This window comes from Neovison vison, chromosome 2, assembly GCF_020171115.1.
Source record: "Neovison vison isolate M4711 chromosome 2, ASM_NN_V1, whole genome shotgun sequence".
Classification (NCBI taxonomy): Eukaryota; Metazoa; Chordata; class Mammalia; order Carnivora; family Mustelidae; genus Neogale; species Neogale vison.
Window position 1 is genome coordinate 183,852,233 of NC_058092.1, and position 22,684 is coordinate 183,874,916.

Below are 22,684 nucleotides of genomic sequence, written 5' to 3' on the forward strand. Positions count from 1 at the left end.
TCTCCAGGGGACTGGAATGTATCTGGGGAGTGGGGGTGGTCCCTAAGTTCTAGAATTTTGTTTTCCTTTTGGTTATCTTTACAACATTCTGTCACCTGTTCTAAAGGTAACACTTCTCTGTATTAACCTTGTAACTTAAAAAGTTTATATTCAACCGGAAGGGTATTTTTGTGAGGCAGGGATTCACACTTGGGAGTTGAGCTATGATGATTCCCAACCCCCTAAATTATGTCTTCAGTTTGAGAACTGCTGATGCATGGGCATGATGTTTGAAATGCTGGTTGTGATCTCGTTGATCTGCAGTTCTGACCCCTGTAGGAGAGACATGGCTGGTAGTTGCCTATCCCCATTTCCCAGATGGGAAAACAGTTCCAGATAGATGAGATGTGTTTGTGTGGGGTCGTGGTGATGAACAAGTGACAAGTTAGTGGAAGGATGGGAATTCGATTTCTGACTCTGGCCACTAGGCTCTGCAGCAGACTGATGGACCCTCACCCCACCCAGCCCACCCTTCCACCAAAAAAAAAAAAAAAAAAAAAAGGTATGTTCATGTTTGCGAAAGTGACCTTATTTGGAAAAGGGGTCTTGGCAGATATAATTAGGTTCTTAACTTTGAGATGAAATCATCCTGATCACCCAGGTGTGGCTTAAATCGAAGGCGAAGTGTCCTTGTAAGAAAAGGCAGGGGAAGCTTTGGGATAGACACAGAGGGAAGGACCACATGGAGGCGGAGGCAAATGAGGCACCAGAAGGCGGCAGAAGCAGGGAAGGATTTCCCCCAGAGCCCCTGGAGGTCGAGAAGCCTCAGACCTCCAGACTGGCTGTTGCTGGAAGGCACCCAGCTGCTCCGGGGTAGCCTCAGCAAACTCGGGGTTTCTGAAGACAGCTTCAAGGAACACACGTAAGTGCCCCCCCCCCCCCCCCCCGTGCTCCACGAGGCTGTCTCCCTGAGGCAGGGTCCCACTGAGCAGGGCGGTGCTGAAGGCTGCGGAGACCCGGATGGGGCTTGGGGGCGGAGCAGGGCAGGCGTGGGGCGAGGCCTACCGTTCTTCCCCGCCCCTTCCCCTTCCCCGCCCCGCCCCCGCCGGCTGTGCTCTCCACGGTCTCCTAGAGGAAAGCCGGACGGAAGGAGTGTAACACGGGAGGGGAATGGGAGCTAGCTCTCAGGAAGGACCTCCTGGTTCTACAAGCAGTTTCATTGAAACTGCACGCCAAACGGGGCATAAAACCTTTGGGGTTCTCCCTCAGCCTTTCAGAACCAGAGTGTCACCTGGCACGTGGCACGGGGAGATTGTGACTTGGACTTCCAGCTGGGCCAAACTTCAAGGGCCACGGAGGGCACCTGGCGCAACCCCTTCCTTTCAGGGGGAGGAAATCCGCCAGACCCCACGGCACCTGCCTCTGGTTCTCAAACTCGGTGGTCCGTGGAACAACGCCCATTGTTTGGAGGGGACGATGAGTACCGCTGGGTGATTTTCCCCCCGGGTTAGCCTTTCCGTCTGGGGGATGGGGGTCCACCCTGTAAATGGGACTGCCGCTGTTCCTGGGGACAGAGGCCTGCTGTGTGGCCATCTGTGCAGCGGGGAGGGATGGTCCCTGTAGGGCCACAGAGATAGCAGTTTAGAACTCAGCCTCCGGCTTGGTTCTGCCTAACCTTTGCCCCAGGATCACTGTTTGCCTGGCCTTGTGCTGGTCTTCGGGGAGAGAGGAGCCAGCCCTGTCCCCTGAGAGGCTGTCACTCACTGGGCGCTGGCAGAGAGCTCAGGGAAGCTGCAGACATTCTGTGATGGGGGTGGGGTGGGCCAGCAGCTCTCAGGAGGCTCTGGTGGGGACATTGAGGGAGAAGTGGACAGACAGTTGGGTTCTGGGCTCCCCGTAGAGATGACAGTGGCCACTTGACTCTTTCCATCCTCGAGAAGGGGGGACCCATGATCAGAGCAGAAACAAGAGGAGGACAGGAGTTGTTCAGGGACCCTCAGTCCCTGTGACAGCGGTAGGGCCTGTTTGTCCCTGTCTTCTTTCTCCCCTGTGGACTCCTCTGGTGCTGGCCTCTCTCAGAACTGAACTTTCTGCATCTGGGAAGCCTGCCATGCTGCCCTCTGTCCAGTCTGCTCGTGCCTTCTGGATCCTCCTGTTTTGTCCTTTTAAAGCTAACAATCAATGAGCCCTCCCTCTGTATGCTAGACATTCTCTCATTTACTTGGTAAGCCACAGAAAGAGGCCTCATTATTATTGTCCCATACTACACTGAAGTAAAGAGAGGCCCAGAGAGGTTAGGGAACTTGAAAGGAAGTGCCCAACGTCACTCTCCCTTGGTTCCTTTCTGTCTCAGGGGTCAGTTTCCCTTTTGGAGACTTGGGCTGTTTTGGGGGGGTTGTTGGCTCATTGGCTTGGTTACTTAGGCAGCCATCTAATGTTTCTGAGGCACTTGGGGGCCCTCCAGTTCTCCCCGAAGCTCTGCTAGAGGAGCAAGGCTCTGGGTGTGGGGATTAGCTTCCCAGGGCAGGGCCCCAGGCTCCTGCATGGAGGTGAGCTGACTGCTGCCTGGTGTGGGACAGGAGGTAGCAGGCTGGGAGTGGCACAGGGTGCCGGGACCCAGATCGACATCCGGCTTTCTGGAACTGCAGGAAGACAGAAATGGAGCTGGCATCCTTGTCCTTCGGTGTCCATCAGTGTCCTTTTAATTTTTCCTTCAGGAGAGGGCATGCCAGGACGTGAGAACTCTTGTTCCTGATGAGAGAGGACAGCTTGTGGTGCAGGGAGCACTGGCCTGGGAGTCTGGAGACCCGGGTCATAGCTGCTATCCAATGGCTAAGATCCTGTGTGATCTCATGGGAGTGACAGCCTCAATCTGGGTCTCACATTCCCATCTGCCAAGCAAGGGGGTTGGGCCAGAGACCCGTCCATCTGCTTATTCCTGGCGGTTCACAAGAGGCTTTGAGGTGGTCCCTGGGGGGACATTTTATAATTTAACTGATATGCATGAAGTGTGATATGTGTGGAAGAAAATTATTACTCTCTCAAATCTATGATTTCATAGATATTGATGGGTTAGGTCAGGATTATGTTTATTTTACTAAGAAAAAGCCAATTTAAGAAATTTTTAAATTCTATTTTAAATAATTTTATTTTAAATAATTTTATTTTATATAACATATAATATGAAATACTAAATATAATACAAAATATTATATATATAATATAGTAAATAAAATATGAAATATTATATATAATATAAAGTATTAAATATGATATGAAATATTATATATAATATAAAATATTAAATATATTATGAAATATTATATATAATATAAAATATTAAATATGATATGAAATATTATATATAATACACAAATATAAAATACTAACAAAATATTTTATTTTAAAATATATTATTTTACTTAAGCAATAGCACCTCCTGGTCACGTGTAGGCATTTAACATGGTCTTTGTTGGCTTTAAAAGAAATGGGGATTCTCACTCCATGTTACAGTACCTTACAGTACCTTACAAAGGAGTTTCCCCATCTCCCAGGATCCTCTGAGGACCATGGGGCAGGTGTTAGCGTTTCTGGTTAATGGCAGTGCAACCAATGCTCAGAGAGGGAAGTGGCCTATCTAAGGTCACACAGCTCCTGAGTGGTGCAGGGCCTCCAGCCAGCGTGAGCTCACGGCCACGTCACACCAGCCCAGCCTCGGCTAGTGGTGGTCCAGTGGCCTTTACCTCCTCCCACAGCTGACACTTGGCACCAAGGTGGCATCGTGTTGGTTTGCTGTGTGTGTGTTCTTTCGTGCTAATTTTCTGAAAGCAGAGGAGGATGGAATTCATCCCCTTCTGCCATCCCCCAGGCCTCTCTCCCGTGCACAGGGAGGAGCGTGTCCGGAAGCCTCAGGGTCCTGTTTCTAGTAGGCTTTCTTGGATGTATAATTGGTAGGTTTCTGTTATAACCTATATTTAGCCCCGGTTAGCAGTGAGCGAGACATCTGGTGAGGGCATTAATCCCAGGCCGCAGGAAGCTCCCTGCCCCCGGCCTCTGGTGAGCAGGCCCCTGGCTGTGGCCACAGAGACTTCCCAGGCCAAAGGGAAGCTCGGACCTGTAAACAGTCTTCCTATTGGGAAAAATGGAGCTTGGATCTTGATGGTTTTCTCAACTTTTTATTGTAAAAAATTAGAATAGAGAGAAGACGAAGGAAAGAAACAAGGACATCTCAGATGGCCATCGAGCAGAATCGAAACATTCGGCCAAAGGTGCAGACATTAGGACAGTTCACTCCAAATATCCCAGGATCCTTTTTCTGAAAGAGAGAAAAAAAGAACATCCTTGACTATAACTACCATTTTCAAGCTTAGGGAAATACAAAGTCCATATTAAAATTTCTCCAATTGTCCCCAAAATATTTTTCACAGTGCGTTTAAAAAAAAAAAATTCAGGATCCAACCCTGCACAGTTCCTGAATCTCATTTTGACAAAAAAGGTCCCAGTCCATCTGAAACGTGAGTGGTCTGTTCTGAAGGCCTGGGAGGACAGTTGTGTGTCACCCGCCTGCCTGCCTTTGCCTGATCCACCAATCGCCCTACTGGGACCTTGCCTTCTCCTTGCTTATTAGGGAAGTTCACCAAGTGGATAGGGGAAGGCTGGCTGGGACTGGATATTGATGTGATCCAGGCGTGGAGGGGGCCCGCAGGAGCTTTCGTCCCATTGGAAGCCAGACTGGGGACTCCCCGAGTGTCCACCCCGGATCACCACCATCCACGGGGCTGGGCCCCGTGCCAGGCCCTGGGGGAGGCACTGGAGGTAGCTGCACAAGCCAGGGCTGGCTGCCCACATGCCCAGGCATTGTTGGTCGTGGACGCTCCACAAACAGCCCTGTGTATGAGCAGGTTTTAGGGAAGTGAGTGTGCCCACGGGTATGTGGGAAGCAATCTCCAGTTCCCTGGTTCTGATGCTCCCAGGGTGGTTGGCGTGGGGCGGGAGAGGCCCTTCTCTCTTGCAAGGCGGAGAACCCTGGTTGCCAAGAATCCTCAAATCTGTAGTTCCGAAATCAAGTTGCGAGAGGGGAAATGAGCTTGGAAAAAAAAAATTTTTTTTTTAACCCACAGAAAAGTTGAAAGAAGAGCTTAAAGAACACCTTGCATACCTTGGTTACCAATTGTTAGCATCTCGTATAACATCTCTCTCTCTTTCTCATCCCTCTCTCTCTCTCAATACAACACTTTTCTGCCAGCTGAGCCGAAGGAAAGCTGCAGGCACTGTGACCTCACCCTTAGATACTCCAGCACTCAGCTACTCAGCTTTCCAAAAAAGGCGTTCTCCCACACGCTACCATTGTCTCTCTGTGAGAAAAAAAAAAAAAAAATCTCCGTAAACTAAAACCTCATCTCCTATGTGGTTCCTATGCAGTTGTTTTCCAGATGTCTTTGGGGGTGGTTCCTTTACTCAACCAGGATGCCCTTGAGGTTCACACACTGGCTTTGGCCGTGACGCATCTCGGGAATCCCTCAGTCTAGTCCGTCCGCACTGCCCGTGATTCCTTTGACAGCTCCAGGCCAGTGACCGGCAGAGGCCAGCGCTCTGGACCCGCTTCTTGGTTTCCTCGTCCCTGCGCTCCAGCCACACGATTCTGGTACAAGCGCCACCTGGGGCTGTGGCAGGAGGTCCGGGATGCCACGTTCGTTCGGAGGCAGATCATGTCTGGCCACCCCGCTGCTGGCCCTGCCAAGCCAGCCCGCCAGCCCCCTCCACTGTCAACATGCATTTCCCCTGGATGACAAGTGTGGGATGACCCTGGATGACAAGTGTGGGAATATTCTCTTTGATGAAAGGACTTCTTTTTTTTTTTAAGATTTTATTTATTTATTTGAAAGAGAGTGACAGAGCATGAGCGGGGGAAGGGGCCGTGGGAGAGGGAGAGGGACATTCCCCATGGAGCAGGCAGCCTGATGGGGGGGCTTGATCCCAGGATCCCAAGATTATAACCTGAGCCAAAGCAGACACTTAACCCAATGAGCCACCCAGGTGCCCCACAAAAGATCTTTTGAAAGCAAATCTGAGCGTATGACTCCCTCCTTAAATTTTGAAAGCAAATCTGAGCGTGTGACTCCCTCCTTAAATTATTTCAGCTAGTTCCTTATTGCTACTTCAAAATATAGCTCGGGTCTTGCCTCCTCTCTCCCCCTCCCCATGCCCACCCTGGGCGAGGCCACTGCCACCTGGCATTGGGGGGACTGCAGATTCCTGACTGCTTTCCCTCTGTGCCTCCAACACCCGCCCCCAGTCTGTTCTCAGCACAACAGTCAGTCCCAGTAACTCTTTTAAATATCAGAGTTGGTCAGAGGTTCCTTTGTAAACCTGCCCGCCTTCTGTGAACTCAGAGCAAAAGTCCCAGTCCTCTCAGTGGCTTCCCAGGCTCCACCTGACCTGTTCTGCCCTGCCTCTGCCCTCTGACCTCATCTTCTACACCCCACAGATGCTCTTCTGTGAGCACAGGAGCACATTGCAAGGTCTTGGAAGCTGCTTGAACATTCGTCCGTACATCACGTGGATGTTAGGGAGCCCTCCCCTACTTCAAGTTTTTGCTCAAATGTCACTTTCCCTGACTAAGCCATTTAAAATGACAGTCTCCCCCCGCAGCCTTCCCAGCCTCCTTTCCTGTTTATTTCCTTCATAACACTTATAACCGTGACATACTGTGTCCTTCTTATTTGTCTCTCCCCAGCTAGAATTTGAACTCCCCCAAAGCTGGGACTTGTGTATTTGGTTTGCTGCTATAATTGTGTCTCCCCCGCCCCCCACCCCCCACCGCCTCTTGTTCCCCAATTAGCTGCTCTCAGAGTGTGCTCCAGCCATCCCTGGGGGGATCCTTCCAAGGGGTTCCTGAAGTCAAAACCATTTGGAGGCCTCTTTTTATAGTGATACCAAGATGTTGCTTGCCTTCCCCGCTGTCATCCTGGTGTGCTCAGTGGGGGTATTCGGGGTATGGGGCGGTGATGATGGCTGCAGACCCAGCAAGGAGCAGCTAGGAGGGTGCAGACGTCTTCCTGTCAGTCACACGCTGTTGCAAAACTGTAAAGTTCAGGGGCGTCTGGGTGGCTCAGTTATTAAGCGTCTGCCTTCAGCTCAGGTTCATGATTCCAGGGTCCTGGGATTGAGTCCTGCATTGGGCTCCGTGCTCAGCGGGAGGTCTGCTTTTCCCTCTCCCTCTCCCCACAACCCCTGCTCATGTGCTCTCTCTGTCTCAAATAAATTAAAAAAAAAAAAAATCTTTTTAAAAAAATGCAAACCTCATGCCACTGTTTTCACTCCATTTTTTTTTTTTTGTGGGGGGAAGATATTTTATCAAAAGTACGCTATTTGTGTTAACATGTAAGTCTATTGTTATTTCTAATGAGTTAATAAATATTTAGAGTATGTCTGTTTTAATTTCTTATGTAGTCAATAATTAATAGATATCCATAAAAACAAAAACTCTAGGGTCCTCCAAATGCTTTAAGAGTTAAAAGGAGTCCTGAGATCAAAAACTTTAAGGACCACTGGCTTAAAAGTCCACTCAGTAAATCTCAGTAAACATCTCAGTAAAGAGATGTTGAATGAATGAACATTTTGGTTTAACCTGAGAGCCTGGCCTTGGCGGTCTGGCCTCCGTGGGCCTGCCTGGCCTTCTCCCCTCCTCCAGCCACCTGTGCTTGGCTCCAGCTGTGCGGACCTGCTGTCCCCCTGGCACCTTCACGGGCATCCGAAATTCAGAAATCTTTGCTTGTCTATCCCATGCATTAAACAAACTCGGCTAAGCATCACCTCCTCCAGGAACCCTTGTCAGATTTCACCAGTCTTTCCTGTTAGTGTCTCCTCCTTTCCAACCCTTCTGCACACTCTGCCCCCAGGGTTTCCCTAACTCTGCTTCATTTCCTGGTATGCAGGTATGTCTTTATCAGAATGAGTTCGTTAGGGCAGGAACTAGGTCTTATCTCATTAGGCCCAGTGGTTGGTATATAATAGTTTTTAATAAATGTATGTTGAATTGGTGAACTCTACCTTGGAATTCAGAAGAGACACTCCCCTTTCGCTGAATTGTACTTGGAGCAGAGTGCTTTTAAAGGTGGGGGGACATGGTTTCTGGCCTCTATTTGAAGATGTCAGTGTTAGAACAGTACTATATCTTTACAGTAAAGAGGAATAACATTTCTCAGACACCAGAAACTTCTGCATGGCATCCCGCTTTAGGGACACTGTGGTTCAACAGGTTACTGTGGTCCAGCCTGGGCCCCGAGAACTTTTCATATGGCTTCTGTGGGGGAGAGCGTGGTCTGGGAGCTAAGCCACCAAATATCCCGTGAACTTGTGGAACTAAGACATCTGTAGACTTTGAAGTTGTCGAAGGCAAAGATGGGGTGTGTGTTTCTGGGTCCTGCCACCATGCCCTGCAGGCAGTTGGTAATAAACACCTGGCATTATTTGTTCAATGGGCGTAATTAATACCATGAATAACAGTACTGGTGAGGGCTTCCCATTGTTGATTTCATAGGTGATCAGAAGTGGAGAGAGATCCCTGAAGCTGGGGTGATCTAGAAAGCTTCCCAGGGGAGGAGGGCTTTGAGCTGAGTTTTGGCAGGTGGGTATCAGCCCCTTACTCCTTTACTATTTCCAGAAAAAACAGTTGGTGTCCTTTCCACTGTTGCTGTAGGAGACGGTGCTGAGGGGGGGCGGTGCGCCTTGGTGGAGGCTGGGGTGGGAGGGGCACCTCTGTCCCCTGTAGGGTTTTTTATCATGCTGAAGCGTGACATTCTGCACCAGGTAGGAAAGTAGGGGGATCCCAGGAAAGGGGTGTTCGGGCCACCCTCCTTCTGCTGGTGGCCTGGATTCTAGGTGGGGCTGGCCTCCTAGGAATTTCCATGTACTTCTGGAACAGTGAAGGGATTTCAGGGCTTGTAGCCAATCCCCACCCTTTTGGAATGGGGAAACTGAGGGCTGAGAGTGAAAGGGGCTTGCCCAAGGTCACATGGGAGCTAGTGATAGACTAGGATCACCCCCAGGCTCCTTCCAATGTATGGTACTACTCCTTTTCCCCTTTGTCCTTTGAGCTCTTTGAGTCCTGAGCTCTAGGAGTTGAGGCAGTTTGCATTCTGTAAGGCTCCACACATGCCAGCACTGATGCTTGAGGTCTGACTGCTCCCTCTCGCTTCCAGCTCCAGTTCAGGAGCAAAGGGGGAAAAGATGAAGCAAGGGCCACATATATAAAAAAAGCAATTTGATTCATTTTTTTCTTAGGTAAAAAACTACGTCTAACATTAAAAATAAGAAACATGAAACACTTGAGTGTAGAGACAGCCCTTGATTTACATATGGCCAACTCAGCGGGGTGACCCTTGGCAAGAGGGGGCCATGGGGCCTCTGCTCCCTCTGCACCCATGTGGGACCGTCCTTCATCCTTCTTTCCCCTCCCCACTGCCCTTCCCCGCCCCACCCACTCCTGTTCAGGCAGCTGCCTCCCTCTTTCTTTTCTTTTCTTTCTTTCTTTCTTTCTTTTAAGATTTTATTTATTTGAGGGGTGCCTGGGTGGCTCAGTGGGTTAAAGCCTCTGCCTTTGACTCAGGTCATGGTCTCAGGATCCTGGGATTGAGCCTGTTTCTCTTCCTCTCTCTCTGTCTGCCTCTCTGCCTACTTGTGATCTCTGTCTGCCAAATACATAAATAAAAAATCTTAAAAAAAAGATTTTATTTATTTGAGAGAGAGAGAGAACACAAGCAAGGGGAGCAGCAGGGGCAAGAGAGAAACGGTCTCCCCACTGAGCAGAGAGCCCGATGAAAGGCTCGATCCCAGGACCCCAGGATCATGACTGAGCCGAAGGCAGATGTGTAACCGACTGAGCCACCCAGGTGCCTCTGCAGTGGCCTCCTTTACAGGTGCTCCTTTCAGCAGACCAGAGGTCAGGGAGAAGTGAGACCACAGGAGGCCTCCACCTACCCCCAGCCCTATCCCTGAAGTTCCTCTTGGCTTCACTTTGGGTTGTTTCTGGGAAAAACCCCAGGCCAGTGGAAGAATCGGGGATTCCTGGCTCAGTACCTCGTGAGCATATGTATGTTCTGAAAGACTCCTGGGACCTGCACTGGAGGCCGATGTCTAGGACAAAGCCCTCTTGTCACCCTTGTGAGCCTGTGTCTCCTTTTAAAAGGTCCGAGAGGTGGGGATGCCCGGCCACTTTCCCTACTCCTGCCAGCAGCCCACAGCCCCGAGTGGGAGAGTGACAGCGGTCCCTGGACACTGTGTGCTCCAGGGGAAGGCACTCTTGGGCCAGAGGCAGAGGGTAACCAGTGGTGGTTTGACCCAAGGTATGCTCCCGAGTGGGTACCCGAGCAGGAAGCACCCGCAGACCCAGAGCTCTTCCTTCTGAGGAGCCCCAAGCCCAGATCCCAGTCTCCATACCCCATTCCTCGCCTCTCAGCAAGAGCTCCATCCATAGGCCCAGGACACTGCCTGCCCTGACCAGAGCTGGGGGACTTCCTGTCCCCAGTGCCAGGCCCACCCACCCAGGATGCATTCCAGGCTTCTTGTGCTGATGGGCCTGTTAATGAGCCCACCCCTGGAGGAGATCTGGGAAGATAATCACTCAGATGCCCTGGGAACACAGCCCTGGGGGGTGGCTTCTGGCTTTCTTGGTTCTGACATAGTGAAGGGGTCCGGGAGTGAGAGGTCTGGAGAAGGAGGCGAAAGAAAACCAGGGAGAGGGATGTGCTGTGGCTGCTCTTGACTCTCCTCTTCCCCTTGGCTCTTTCCCTGTTTTTAGACGAACCACAAGTCACGGATCCGTAGGCCTTGGAACGCTCAGTTCTAGAAGGCCATCACCAGAGTTTCTTCTCTGGCTTATGGACCTCTGAAGCAAGAGCCTGTCTCAGATTCACTCCTCCAGCAGGTACTCTGGGCCAGTGGTCCCTACACTCGTGGAGGGCCCAGTGGCGGGAAGTCAAACTCCCTTGCAGCCTTCTAGGCCTAGCTCTAGTGGGGGCATGCTCTGCTGTCCCAGGAGGAAGTAATTCTGCCTCTTGTCTCAGAATATCCTTATCAGTTATCTGTTTTACCACTTCCCACCTGTCTACCCCCAAACTTCCTCAGGAGAGTCCCAGCTGGGTCAGCTCTTACCCACAGTGCCTGGTACATGTGGGGAGTTCTTGATTAGAAATTCCATTCTCTGCCCTGCCTGAGACTGCTGGACCTCCCAGCTCAGCTCTTGCATAGCCTGGAAAGTGCTGTGTGCGTTTAGGAGTCTTTGAAATCAAGCTTCTCTAACTGTTAGCAACAGGAGGGGAAGAAAAACAGACTGGTGTACCCACCTTGTTTCCTAGAGGTTTGTTTTCCAGAGGCCACATTTGCCACTCCTGGACCTAGCTGGGGGCCCTCCGGCCTTCCCGAGGCCTTTCCCCATTTCTGCCCAAAAAGCTCAAAGGGGACGGAGAGCACCGTTCATAGAGAAGTCATAATAAAGAAGATGCAAAGAAGGAATAAGGCTTGCTCACGGGCAGGAGGCTCTGATAGGGATGCCGGTCCTCCCCAAAGGGAGCCACAGTGTGGCCCGGTCGAACTCAGCAGGTTTTTTCTTGGAATTTGATTAGGTGACTCTAAAATGTATCCGCGAGACTCAAGGTCCCAGGATATGTAGCCACTTCCAAAGAAGACAGGAAGGGACGTGGCCTTCAGATGCCTAGACGTGTTTTGAAGCTGTACTTCAGGGTGGGAAGGTTTGTTTGGGGATTGCTGGACTGATCGAGGGAGGAGTAAGGAGCCACAAACAGACCTAAGCATATGTGGGAACTTAGCGTGTGACAGTGGGGTCTCGCCAGATCAGCGGGGACAGAACTGGGTAGTCAATGGTGCTTATGACATTACAAGTGAAAGTGGGCTGTGTCACAGAGCGTCATGGACCAAGGACTGCAATTAACCAGGTTCTTTGTACCTGATGTCCATATTTTGTTAAAGGAAGGGAGTCCTGTTCAGGGTCAGGGCAGAGTTGACAGCAAATTACCGGTGACAAAGGCCAGAGACTGGCTCCTTTGCTGGCAGCAGGTGACAGCAGCTGCTGCTTTCCCGGGGCTGGCTTTGACTTGAAGTTGGGAGGAGCCCATTCTGCAAGCATGGGCTGCCCGTGGCAGTGGCTGGGGCCAGGGTGGGGGCGCTGGGTTCTAGGACCAGAGAGCTTGGAACTGCCCTGTGGCCCTAGAGGTGGGTCTGGAGGAGACAGAGCAGACCCCCTATCAGTCTGGGTTGGGAGCACTGACAGGGCCTTCTGCATCAGGCCGGACCTGTTTTCCTTGGGCGCAAGAGGAGTGGGACAATGAAATGAGCTTTCTTGGGCCAAATGGGAGAAAAGACTCTTTTCTGCCAAATGAGGTCAGTGAAGATGAATTGAACCCTCTCCAGCTAGTGACTGGATGATTAGGGGCCATGGTTTCTAAATAAGGGTGGTCACTGTGGCTTCAGTAAGGAGCATTGTGGAGAGCGGCGAGGGACAGCATCCAATGGGGGACATCTAGCGCTGTGCTGTCCCACACAGTGGCCCCCTAGCTACCTGTGGCCATGTTTAAGTTAATCACAGTGAAATGTAATTAAAAATGTCGTTCTTTGGGTGCCTGGGTGGCTCAGTCATCAAGTGTCCACCTTGGGCTCAGATCACGATCCCAGGGCCCTGGGTTCCAGCCCTGCATTGGGCTCTCTGCTCAGCGGGAAGCCTGCTTCTCCCTCTCCCACTCCCCCTGCTTGTGTGCCCTCTCCCGATGTGTCTCTCTCTGTCAAATAAATAAACAAAAAGCCTTTTAAAAAAACGCAGCTCCTTGGGCACACAAGTCACATTTCAAGAGCTGGCTTGCCGCACATGGCAGGTGCAGAGGGGACTCAGCATCATCGCAGCACCTGCCCGGGCAGCACTGCTCTGCTCGTGATTACTTTGTATTTTGCCAGGACATTTTGGACCCCTTCTCTCCAGGTCTTCTCGAAAGCCCTGTCTGGAGACCTTAGCGGCGGGTCAGGCAGACAGGCTTTTGGTGGGGAATCCTGACTCTGCCTCTCCTACACTCTGGGTCCCTTGGTTTAGATGAGCGCCTGGCCTGGAACATGAGACCAGTCCTTTCTTGGGTGTGGGAGGGGTGCGAAGGTTAAGGAGGGTGATGCGGGTCTAGCATTCGCGGGCTCCTGTGCGACATCATCTCTCAGTAAATGGCAGCGGGCTTTATTATTTCACAGGTGACAAATGAGCCCCAAAGGAGACATGGCCAGGAACACTGAGCTGATAATGGAGGCCCAGAATGCCAGCTCCTATCTCTTGTCTCATCGCTGCTTCTCCTTCTGTGCAGGACATAAGCTGGTATGGGCATGCCAAGGAGGGGTGGCCATCTGCCCAGGCACAGGCAGGATGGGGCTGGGGCAGAAGGGCTGATGGATATGAGGTCCGGATGTAGGAGCCCTGCCAACCCCATCTGATTTAGTCTCTCTGGGGCCCTGGAGTTAAGCGAGTTCCTACATTCTTTAAAAGCTAGAAACTCAGGAAGGTGTTTTATTGGGGGCCCGACAGAGAACTCTGGAGCCTCAAGTGCCTCATGAACTCGTTCCAGAATGAAGCAGTTCCTGGGACCTTCCAGGAAACACTGACTCCTCCAGGAAGCCCACCCTGATTTCCTTCTATTCCCTGTCTCCCCCTCCCCTTTCTTTGAATCCCCAGCTCCTTCTGCCCCTCTCTGTGGTAGGAACTGCAGCTTGCTTCCCCACACAGACTAGGGAATCTTCACATTTTTGGTGTCAGAAACATTTCAGCTAGAGGCTAGCAAAAGTAAAGATACAACTTTTTTCTCCATTCCCAGTTCAAAGACCTGCCGAATTCCATCCATCGGACTGTAGAGGTCATTTCCAGCCTCTCTGACCCCTATCTTATGCCAGTCTTACCCCTATCTAGTTTTGTGACTCCTATGACCTCCAGGTCTGGAACATAATCGGTGACTAGTGTGTGCCTTTTAGGGTGAAAACGTTGTGAGATTTGCCCTAGCTGGGGATGAGCCAGCAGACCGGTGGCCAGATGCTTCCTCGAGGAGGAGACACAGGTGCTGGAATGCCTCCCAGGGCCTCCTGTTTCCAGCATCCCTATGAAGCTGGGCCTATCCCTGTAGGGGAGGAAGGGCTGCTTCCTAGCTGGAGGGCTCCACAGGATCCTTCAGGCTGGTTTATGCTGGGCCACAGGGCTCCTGAGCAGCTTGTTGAAGATGCCACAAGGTTTGCAAACCCTGGGGCTTTGGGCCTGGGCTGGGGGCTGCCAGGGGCATTCCCTGCTTGGCTCCAGATGGGCATGGCCATGTGCCCGCCCACCTCTCCCTCCCAGCCCTGTCTAGCTGAAGTTGCAAGACAAATGGGCCATTTGCTATTGGCTGGGACTGGAGTGGTCTCCCCCAGCCTTGGGGAAAGGCTATAATTAGCAGTGAGTTCTGGGTGGGATTGAATGCTCACCCTGACAGTTAATTTTATACTCAAATGCAAACATAAACTGATGTCATCGAAGATGTAAATATCATTAGAAATGTTGAAGTTCCTGGGAGGGGTACAGCTGCCTCTCCCCATGCCCATGGCCCCCTGAGCTCTTGAGGGAGGAGCCCAGAGCAGTGTGTTCTGTGTCCCTCGGGGCTTGTCGGGCTGGACCAGGAGAAACATGTGTGTGATGGTTCAGTTTTCACAGTGCGGGGGGAGGCGGGATGCTTTTGCCACAGGAGTATTTCCTGTGGCTTTAGTGGTCTGGGAATGTTGCAAGGCTGACAAGCAAGGAAAATGCAATGCTTTGCACCAGGAAGGAGAGCACACCAAAGGAAGTATCGTTTCCTGTGGGCAAGGCCATCCTGGAGTGGGTCCCGGGGCTCTAGGGAGCTTGTAAAAATAGAAGAAGCCACTTTATGCCTTTATGGAGAGGGCTGGGGTCAATTCTGCTTTGGTGTTTTGGAGGTGGTTTCCAAAGCAGGCTACCTTAGCCCAGAAGCATAGCCTTAGGCAGGCATGAGCAAGGGACAGAGGCTAAGGGCTCTCCTGCCCAGAAGACTTTTTTTTTTTTTCTTTAAAACGGGAAGCACAAAATTCTCAGAAGTATATGGAATCAGTTTTGAAAATTTATGATGTAATCTCATTGGGTTAGTGACAGCATAAGAATGACACTTCACCCAGAGGATAAACCCCTCCTCTGTCGCCCGCATGTACGCTGTGTCCTTGCATATTTAATTCAGTCCCTGCCTGCGCTCTCAAGACTTCCATCTGTCCGTCTGTCCGTCTGTGTGGGGTCCTTTTTAACCATGATCTTCAGCTTTGGGGTGGAGGGATTCTGGGCTCCGCGTCTGGTTCAGGGTTAGGGTTGAGCGAGCGATTCCTTAGAAGTCCGGTAATTCAGAAAGGCCAGAAGGGACTGTTTTTCAGCTGCTTAGTCTTGTTCTAGGGCACGCACGGGGCTTAGGCCAGCCTTGAACAATGATCTCACCTTGTTCTGGGTTTTGGAGCGTGAACTGACCAGATAGTTTCTGATCAATCTAGCTCAGTCAAAGGTAGACTTTACTTTCTGGGGTCACCGTTTTCCTGTAGAAAGTTTCATGAGAGAGAGAGAGAGAGAGAGTGTGTGTGTGTTCTGGCTTATAAATTTAAACATTCACCCAAGTGGGTACTTTTTTTTTTTTCAAGTGGGTACTTTCGATGACATCATTTCTTGCATGGTTTTCCTGATATAGTCAACTTGTCCCGGGGGGACAGCTTCCTGGCCATCCTCTGTTATCCGGTTTTTCTAAGTAAGCTCATTCTGTTTGACTTTTGGCATCCTGGCCACTTGTCAAAGCTTCGGAAAAAGCAGGCACTTCCCTTTCCCCAGGATGATCTCAGTGCTCTTCAGAAGGAAGTCAAGGGCATCTATTTGGAGGGCACATTAGAACCAATTTAAGGCCATTAAGGAACTGGAGAGGCAGCCTCCTTGGTGTTCTGGCTGTTGACTCTAGTATATCTCACCAACATCCTGTCGGTATTACCCCTCACTTCCTTTGCTCGGACCTTAGCTAGCCTCGCTGCGGCTCTGGTTATTGTCCCACACCACCATCTCCTGGTGGGGAAGCCCAGCGTATCTAGTGATGTGTCCTTGCCCTCAGGAATTGTGTCAGGGAAACTCAGAATCCTTGGACAGGCAGGAGAAGGGGTACACAATGTCAGACTCAGACCCAAGTGGATGTCTGGCTCACATCCACTCAGTACACATGGATTGTAAGCCCTGACTATTCTTCCTAAGTGTCAAGACTGTCCTGATGCTGGAGATACCCCAAACAGTTGGAAAATCCCTCCTGAAATGGAGCTTAGAGTCTCACGGGGAAAGACAAACAATTATAAAGCAGAAGAAAAAAGCAGCCTGTTGAATACTGGTCAGGGCAGAAGAGAAAAATAAAGTGGGGAATGGGATCAGCAGTTTCAGGGGGAAGGATTTTCTACTTTTAAATAAGATGGCCCCAGGGAAAGCCTCACAAAGCAGCTGACAACTGAGCAAAGACAAGACAAGAGGGAGCTGAGGGAGTGAACCCTGTGGATATGTCAGGAAGAAGAGCAGTCTGTGCAGTGGGAGCAGCCTGAGCAAAGGCCCTGGGGTGGTGCCTTTAGTGTGTTCCACTGGCAATAAGGAGCCCAGTGCTGCAAAAGCCGAGTGAGGGAGGGAAGGCAGGGAGAGGTGAGCTCAGATAGGTCCTGTGGGACTGTCATCTGTGCTTAGGGTTGTGGCTTTCATTCTCAGCACACAGAGAACCAGCCTGCTCTGTAAGGGTTTGCCTGGTCACTCTGGGTGGAGAATGAGCAAAGGGGCCAGTCGGGGCACTACAGTGGGATCCCAGGGCAGCAGTGTAGCCCCAGACTCATCTCAGGCTCAGGAGTGGTGTCAGCTGATAAAATTCCCTGAAAATTTAGTACAAGACTTTTAGGCTGAGAGACAAGAGGGGCCCTCCAAAGAGCTTTGTGACCTGGTTTTTCCTGACACAGTGCAACTCAGTCATCTTGCCACTGTTGGGAAAGTTGATCGACAAGGAATTTGACACATTTTGACACAAAATCCCCTCAAAATTCCTCCCTCGCCAGTCCTCTGCCTTCCTGAGGGTCCTCGTGTAAATACATTCCACATTTAGGGGGGTGCATGCTGCAGCTCTGAAATGTCCCCGGGGTGGGGGGGTGGGGAGGAACCTGCCTGTGTCACAGGCATCCCAGGGGCCCCAAGCTCCTGGGCACTGTCCTCTAAAGAGGGTCTTGCTCGGGCTGCCCGTGTGCTTCAACCACAGAAATTCATTTCCTCACAGCTCTGGAGGCTAGAAGGCCAAGTTCAAGGTCTGACAGGGTCGGTTTCTCCTGAGGCCTCTCTCTTCGTTGTGCAGATGGCCTCCTTCTCTCCGGGTCCTCAAATGCTCTCCCCTCCGTGTGTGTCTGTGGACTGATCTCTTCTTCTTATAAGGACACCAGTCCTACGGGATTAAGGTCCACCCATATGAGCTCATTTTAACTTAATTACCGCTTTAAAGGCTCTATCTCCAAATATAGTCACATTCTGAGGTACTTGGGTTTGAGGGAGGTGAGGAGTGCAGCGTCTGAACTTTGCGGGGGGCACAGTTCAGCCCATAACAGGTTCCCTCGTGTATGGTCATCTGGGGTGAGCCCCCCAGGCGGGCACCAGAGCCCCCCATGAGCTCTTTGTAGGATAATCAAGTGACTGCCAGTCCCTCTTCTCTCTCACTCCCCGCTTTCTTGCTGCAGCTGATCGGAGCCCTAGTCCTCTCAGTGGGCATCTATGCGGAGGTGGAGAGGCAGAAATATAAAACCCTTGAAAGTGCCTTTCTGGCCCCAGCCATCATCCTCATCCTCCTGGGGGTCATCATGTTCATCGTCTCCTTCATTGGCGTGCTGGCTTCCCTCCGTGACAACCTGTGCCTTCTCCAAGCGGTGAGTGGGCCCCGGGTGCCCCTCAGCTGGTGGGCGGGGGCAGGAGTTCCCTGGAGAGCTGGCGAGACTGCCCCGGGGTCCCTGGGAAGCCCGTTTTTTCCAGGCCTTGCCTCAAACCAGACTTTCTAGAGGGTTTTCTGAATCAGCCTACCTGTTCATGTTAGCCCGAGAGAGACCAGCCGCTTTGGCGGGTCAAGGCTGATCTGGATACTCTTGTCCTATTTAAACTGTGTTGCTCCCGCCTCTCCAGTGCAAGTGGGAGAAACCACACTGGAATGGGAGCCAGCAAACCCCAAAAATGTTGGTGGTGAGTCAGTCACTGGCTCACGTAATCAGCAAACCCATGCTGGCGCCATGGCTTAGACCTTGGGCTCCCTCTTTCTCTTGCCACCTCCCTGTCCTCAGGCTGTCTTTGCAAGGGTCACCCGCAGCCTCAGACCTATCCACTCTGGATTGAGAGGATCTTTCCTGGTAACCCTGGTATGGGGTTACCCCTGCTTGGGCCAAGTCCTTGCCCTGGGGTCAGCCCCACCGAGCTGCCTTTCTCTGAAGTGAGGAATGGCTCCCCAAAGCTGGGGGGACTGGGTTGGCAGATCTGTTCATGTGTTCTGCAACCACACGTCTGTTTGACCTCAGTGTCGTCCCTCACGTGGGAAGCTGCACAGAGCCCGAACAAGCAGCTACTGGGGCTGCCTGAGGCCGGAAGTTGCTGACATCAGTTTGGACAACAGCTGCCCTGTGATAAGGGGCCGGGGGCGGGGGTATGTGTCCCTCAAGCCTCAGACATTGCGTCACCCACTCTGAGGGGTCTGGGAAGTGGCTTCTGAGGGGCTCTGCGGGCAGAGCTGGAGATGCCACTCCCGCCTTCCCTTCGGGCCAGGCCTGCATCTGGGGCAGCTGCAGTGAGGACCTGCTGTCCTCACGGCGGTGCTGGTGATGGCAAAGGGGTGTTTTTCCAACCAGAGTCTGCTGAGGACGCCTGAGACAACCCTCCACGGCCATCTGGCCCAGACAGCTGAGTCACCCTTCCTGACTGCGGACCGGCTCTAGAGATGGGTTTTCCCGGGGAATATCTGTCCACATCCTGTGTCCTCACAGGAAGAAGGAGCAAAAGGACTTGACCTTGGAGCAAATGGCCCTTTGCTTGCCCCTCTCAGTGAATCTCTGAATTTTGTTTTTCAGTTCATGTACATCCTTGGGATTTGCCTCATAATTGAGCTCATCGGTGGCGTGGTAGCCTTGATCTTCCGGAACCAGGTGGGCCTCTGATGCGGCTGTCAGCCACGTGTGTATGCTGGGCACCCACGTGCGTGTTCTGGGCTATGAACTGAGGTGTGCGTAGAGCAGGGCAGATAATTCCTTGTGGAACATCCATTCCACTGGGGAGATGGGCACTGAACGAGTAAACCAGAGAACAGGAACACAGAAAAGGTGACAGGTACGTGCCTGGGGCAGATGAGGGAATGAGGTGAGGCATAGGGGTAACGGAGGTCCAAGCAGGGGGGACCACTGAGACAGAAAGGAGCTTGGCAGATCTGTGGACCAGTGTGTGCAGGCCACTGGGCTAAAGCAGGTGAGTGATAGGGAGGGACAGAAGGCAAAGTCGGAAAGGGTCACCAGGGCAGATCTTGAAGGTCCTCATAGGCCATGGTTTTGGGGCCTCGGAATTTTTTCTAAAGGTAGTAGGAAGCCTTTGGAGAGTTTGGCCAGAAAGTGATGTGATCTGCTTTACAGTTTACTCGCTACTGAATGGAGAATGGACAATAGGGAGGCAGCGGGGCTGTGGGGGGACCAGCTGGAGGCTGTGACTGTCGTCCAGGGAGGAGGGGATGATGGCTTGGTCCTGGAAGAGTTGGCAGAATCAGGGACCCTTCGAGGTGAGGTTCTTGGGACTTCTGGTCTCCAACTCCTTCTGTTGCTGGCTGTGTGTGTCTCATACTGGCTCTGTGACCTTGGGCAAGTCATTTAGCCCCTCAGATCCTCAGGTTCCCAGGGGATTACGATTCCTCCCTCACAGGGCTTTGTGTGAGAATTTGAGGAGAGAATGCTTGCGAAGGATCCGGTGTGGTTATGTCCCCTGGCAGACCCTTGTTACATAACAACTCCTCTGTCCCAGAGCCTGGAGAGAGAAGAAACTTGCCCAAGGTCCCACAAGAACGTAGTGGCTGTGTGGGGTTGACTTCCAACCCAAGGCTCTGTCATTTCTCTCATAATCTCATTCCTTTGCCTCCATCCTGGCTTTGGTGTTAGAGGTGGGACGTGGGGAGCACGGTGAATTTGTGTAAGTTCTGTTCCGTCTGTCCGCTCCCCTGCCTCCAGCTCGCCCCATCCAGACAGCTTGGTTCCTGGCACCCTTGGGCATTCTGCTGAGCAGGTGCTGGAGTGCTGTGGCCACATTGTCTCTCTTGTTGGAGGCTGAGCCCAGGGCAGCCATCGCTATCCTAGACACAGGGGTGTACAGAGACCTCCAATGACCTGGTCTTTGATTCCTGCCAAACTCCCTGTGGGTGCAGCTGCATCCTGGCCTGGGAGCGGGGAGCAGGGGAGCACCTAAAACACAGGCCTGTCTATGCCCCTGGAGTCCAGCAGTCTTCTTCCCATTTTATGAACTGCAGGACACAGGTAGGGAGAGTCCCATCATATCAATAGAATCAGTGAGGCACAGAGTGGTTAGGAAGCCCTTCCCAGGGCACACAGCAAGACAGAGGCAGCTCAGTATTTGGTTTCAGTTCTCTTTTCCTTCCCACCAGCTTTACTGAGGTGTGATTGACAAGTAAACTTGCAGCATGTTTAAACTTACAAGCTGATGATTCGGTATACATATACATTGCGAAATGATCTCCACGATCAAGTTAAATAACATGTCCATCACCTCACGTGGGAACTTTCCTTTTAGTGAGAATGTTCCAGATCTATCCTCAGCAAATTTCAAGTGTACTATACAGTGTTAGCTAGAGACACTCTGTGTACAACAGAACTTATTCACAGTATAACTGAGAGTTTTGTACCCTTGGCCTACATCTCCCTATTTCCCACCCCTAGCCCCTGCTCGTCACCACTCTTTATGGGTTTGACTCCCCCCCCCAACTTTTTTTTTTTTTTTTAAGATTCCACATTACAAGTGTTACCCTGCGGTATTTGTCTTTCTGTCTGGCTTATTTCATTCAGTGTAATGGCCTCACGGTTGATCCCTGTTGTCACAAATGGCAGGATTTCCTTCCCTTTTTATGCCTAAATAATATTCCAGCATGTGTGTATGCAATGGACAGATACACAATACAGTATAAAAATAAAAATATATAAATACGTTATACATTTTTTCATTTCTTTATCCATTCATCTGTCAATAGACACTCAAATTGTTTCCATTCCTTGGCTATGGTGAGTAATGCTGCCTCATACCATGTGGATACATTCCCACAAGTGGGATTGCTGGGTCATATGGTATAGTTCCATTTTGAAATTTTGGAGGAAACTTCATAGTGTTTCCCATATGGTTGTACCAATTTATAGCCCCCCCAACAGCGTACAAAGCTTTCTTTTTCTCCCCTCTAATATTTGTTATCTCTTGTCTTTTTGGTAATAGCCATTCAAATTGGCATTAGGTGAGATCTCATTGTGGTTTGATTGGCATTTCCCTGATGATGAATGATATTGAGCATCTTTTCATATACCTGTTGGCCATCTCTGCCTCATCGGGAAAAATATCTATTTAGTTCCTCACCCTATTTTAAATCAGATTATTTGTTTTTGTTGTTGTCTTTTGACATTCAGTTGTAAGGTTTCCTTATACATTTTTTTTCCTTATACATTTTGGATATTAGCTTCTTAAAAGATACATGGTTTACAAATATTTTCTCTCATTCTGTAGGTTGCCTTTTCATTTTTTTGTTTCTTTCCTTTGCTGTGCAGAAACTCTTTAGTTTAATGTAGTCCCACTTGTTTATTTTTGCCTTTGTTGCCTGTGCTTTTGGTGTCAGATCCAAGAAATCATTGCCATGACCAATGTCTGGGATTTTTTCCCCCTATGCTTTCTTGGAAGAGTTTTATAGTTCCAGGTCTTGTCTTTAAGTCTTTTATCCATTTTGAGTTTATTTTTTTGTATGATAAAAGATAATGGTCCAATATATTCTAATGCATGTCAATATCCAGTTTCCCTAGCACCATTTAAGAGACTATCCTTTTCCCATTGTGTATTGTTGGCATTTTTGTAGAAAATTAGTGGGTATGACTGGGTTTATTTCTAGGCTCTCTGTCCTGTTCTATTGATCTATATGTCTATATATTCTATTGATCTATATGTTTTGGGTCAATCCCATATGCTATTGATAACTATAGCTTTATAATATAGTTTGAAATCAGAAAGTATGTTGCCTCCAGCTTTGCTTTTTGTGCTCAAGATTGCTTTAGCTTTTGGGGGTCTATTGTGGTTCCATACAAATTTTCAGATTTTTTTCTATGTCTGTGAAAAAAATGCTATTGGAATTTTGATGGGTATTGCATTAAATCTGTAGATCACTGTGGGTAGTATGCATAGTTCAGTAATATTATTCTTCTAATCCATAAACAAGGGATAACTTTCCATTTATTTGTGTTGCCTTCAACTTCTTTCATCAGTGTTTTATGATTTTCAGCATATAGATCTTTCACTTCTTTGATTAAACTTATCCCTAAATAATTTATTCTTTCTGATGCTATTGTCAATGGGTTTGTTAATTTATTTTTT

General features: G+C 50.3%; 1 protein-coding gene across 2 annotated transcripts in view; it reads left to right on the forward strand.

The window, feature by feature from the left end:
• Positions 1-22,684, forward strand: part of TSPAN15 (tetraspanin 15) — a 48,786-nt gene that overhangs the window by 9,864 nt on the left and 16,238 nt on the right. For both annotated transcript variants that reach the window (XM_044239671.1, XM_044239670.1), the window contains exons 2-3: positions 17,773-17,958; positions 19,141-19,215. In XM_044239671.1, coding sequence (XP_044095606.1) covers positions 17,773-17,958; positions 19,141-19,215 — 261 coding nt within the window. The remainder of the gene's footprint in view (positions 1-17,772; positions 17,959-19,140; positions 19,216-22,684) is intronic.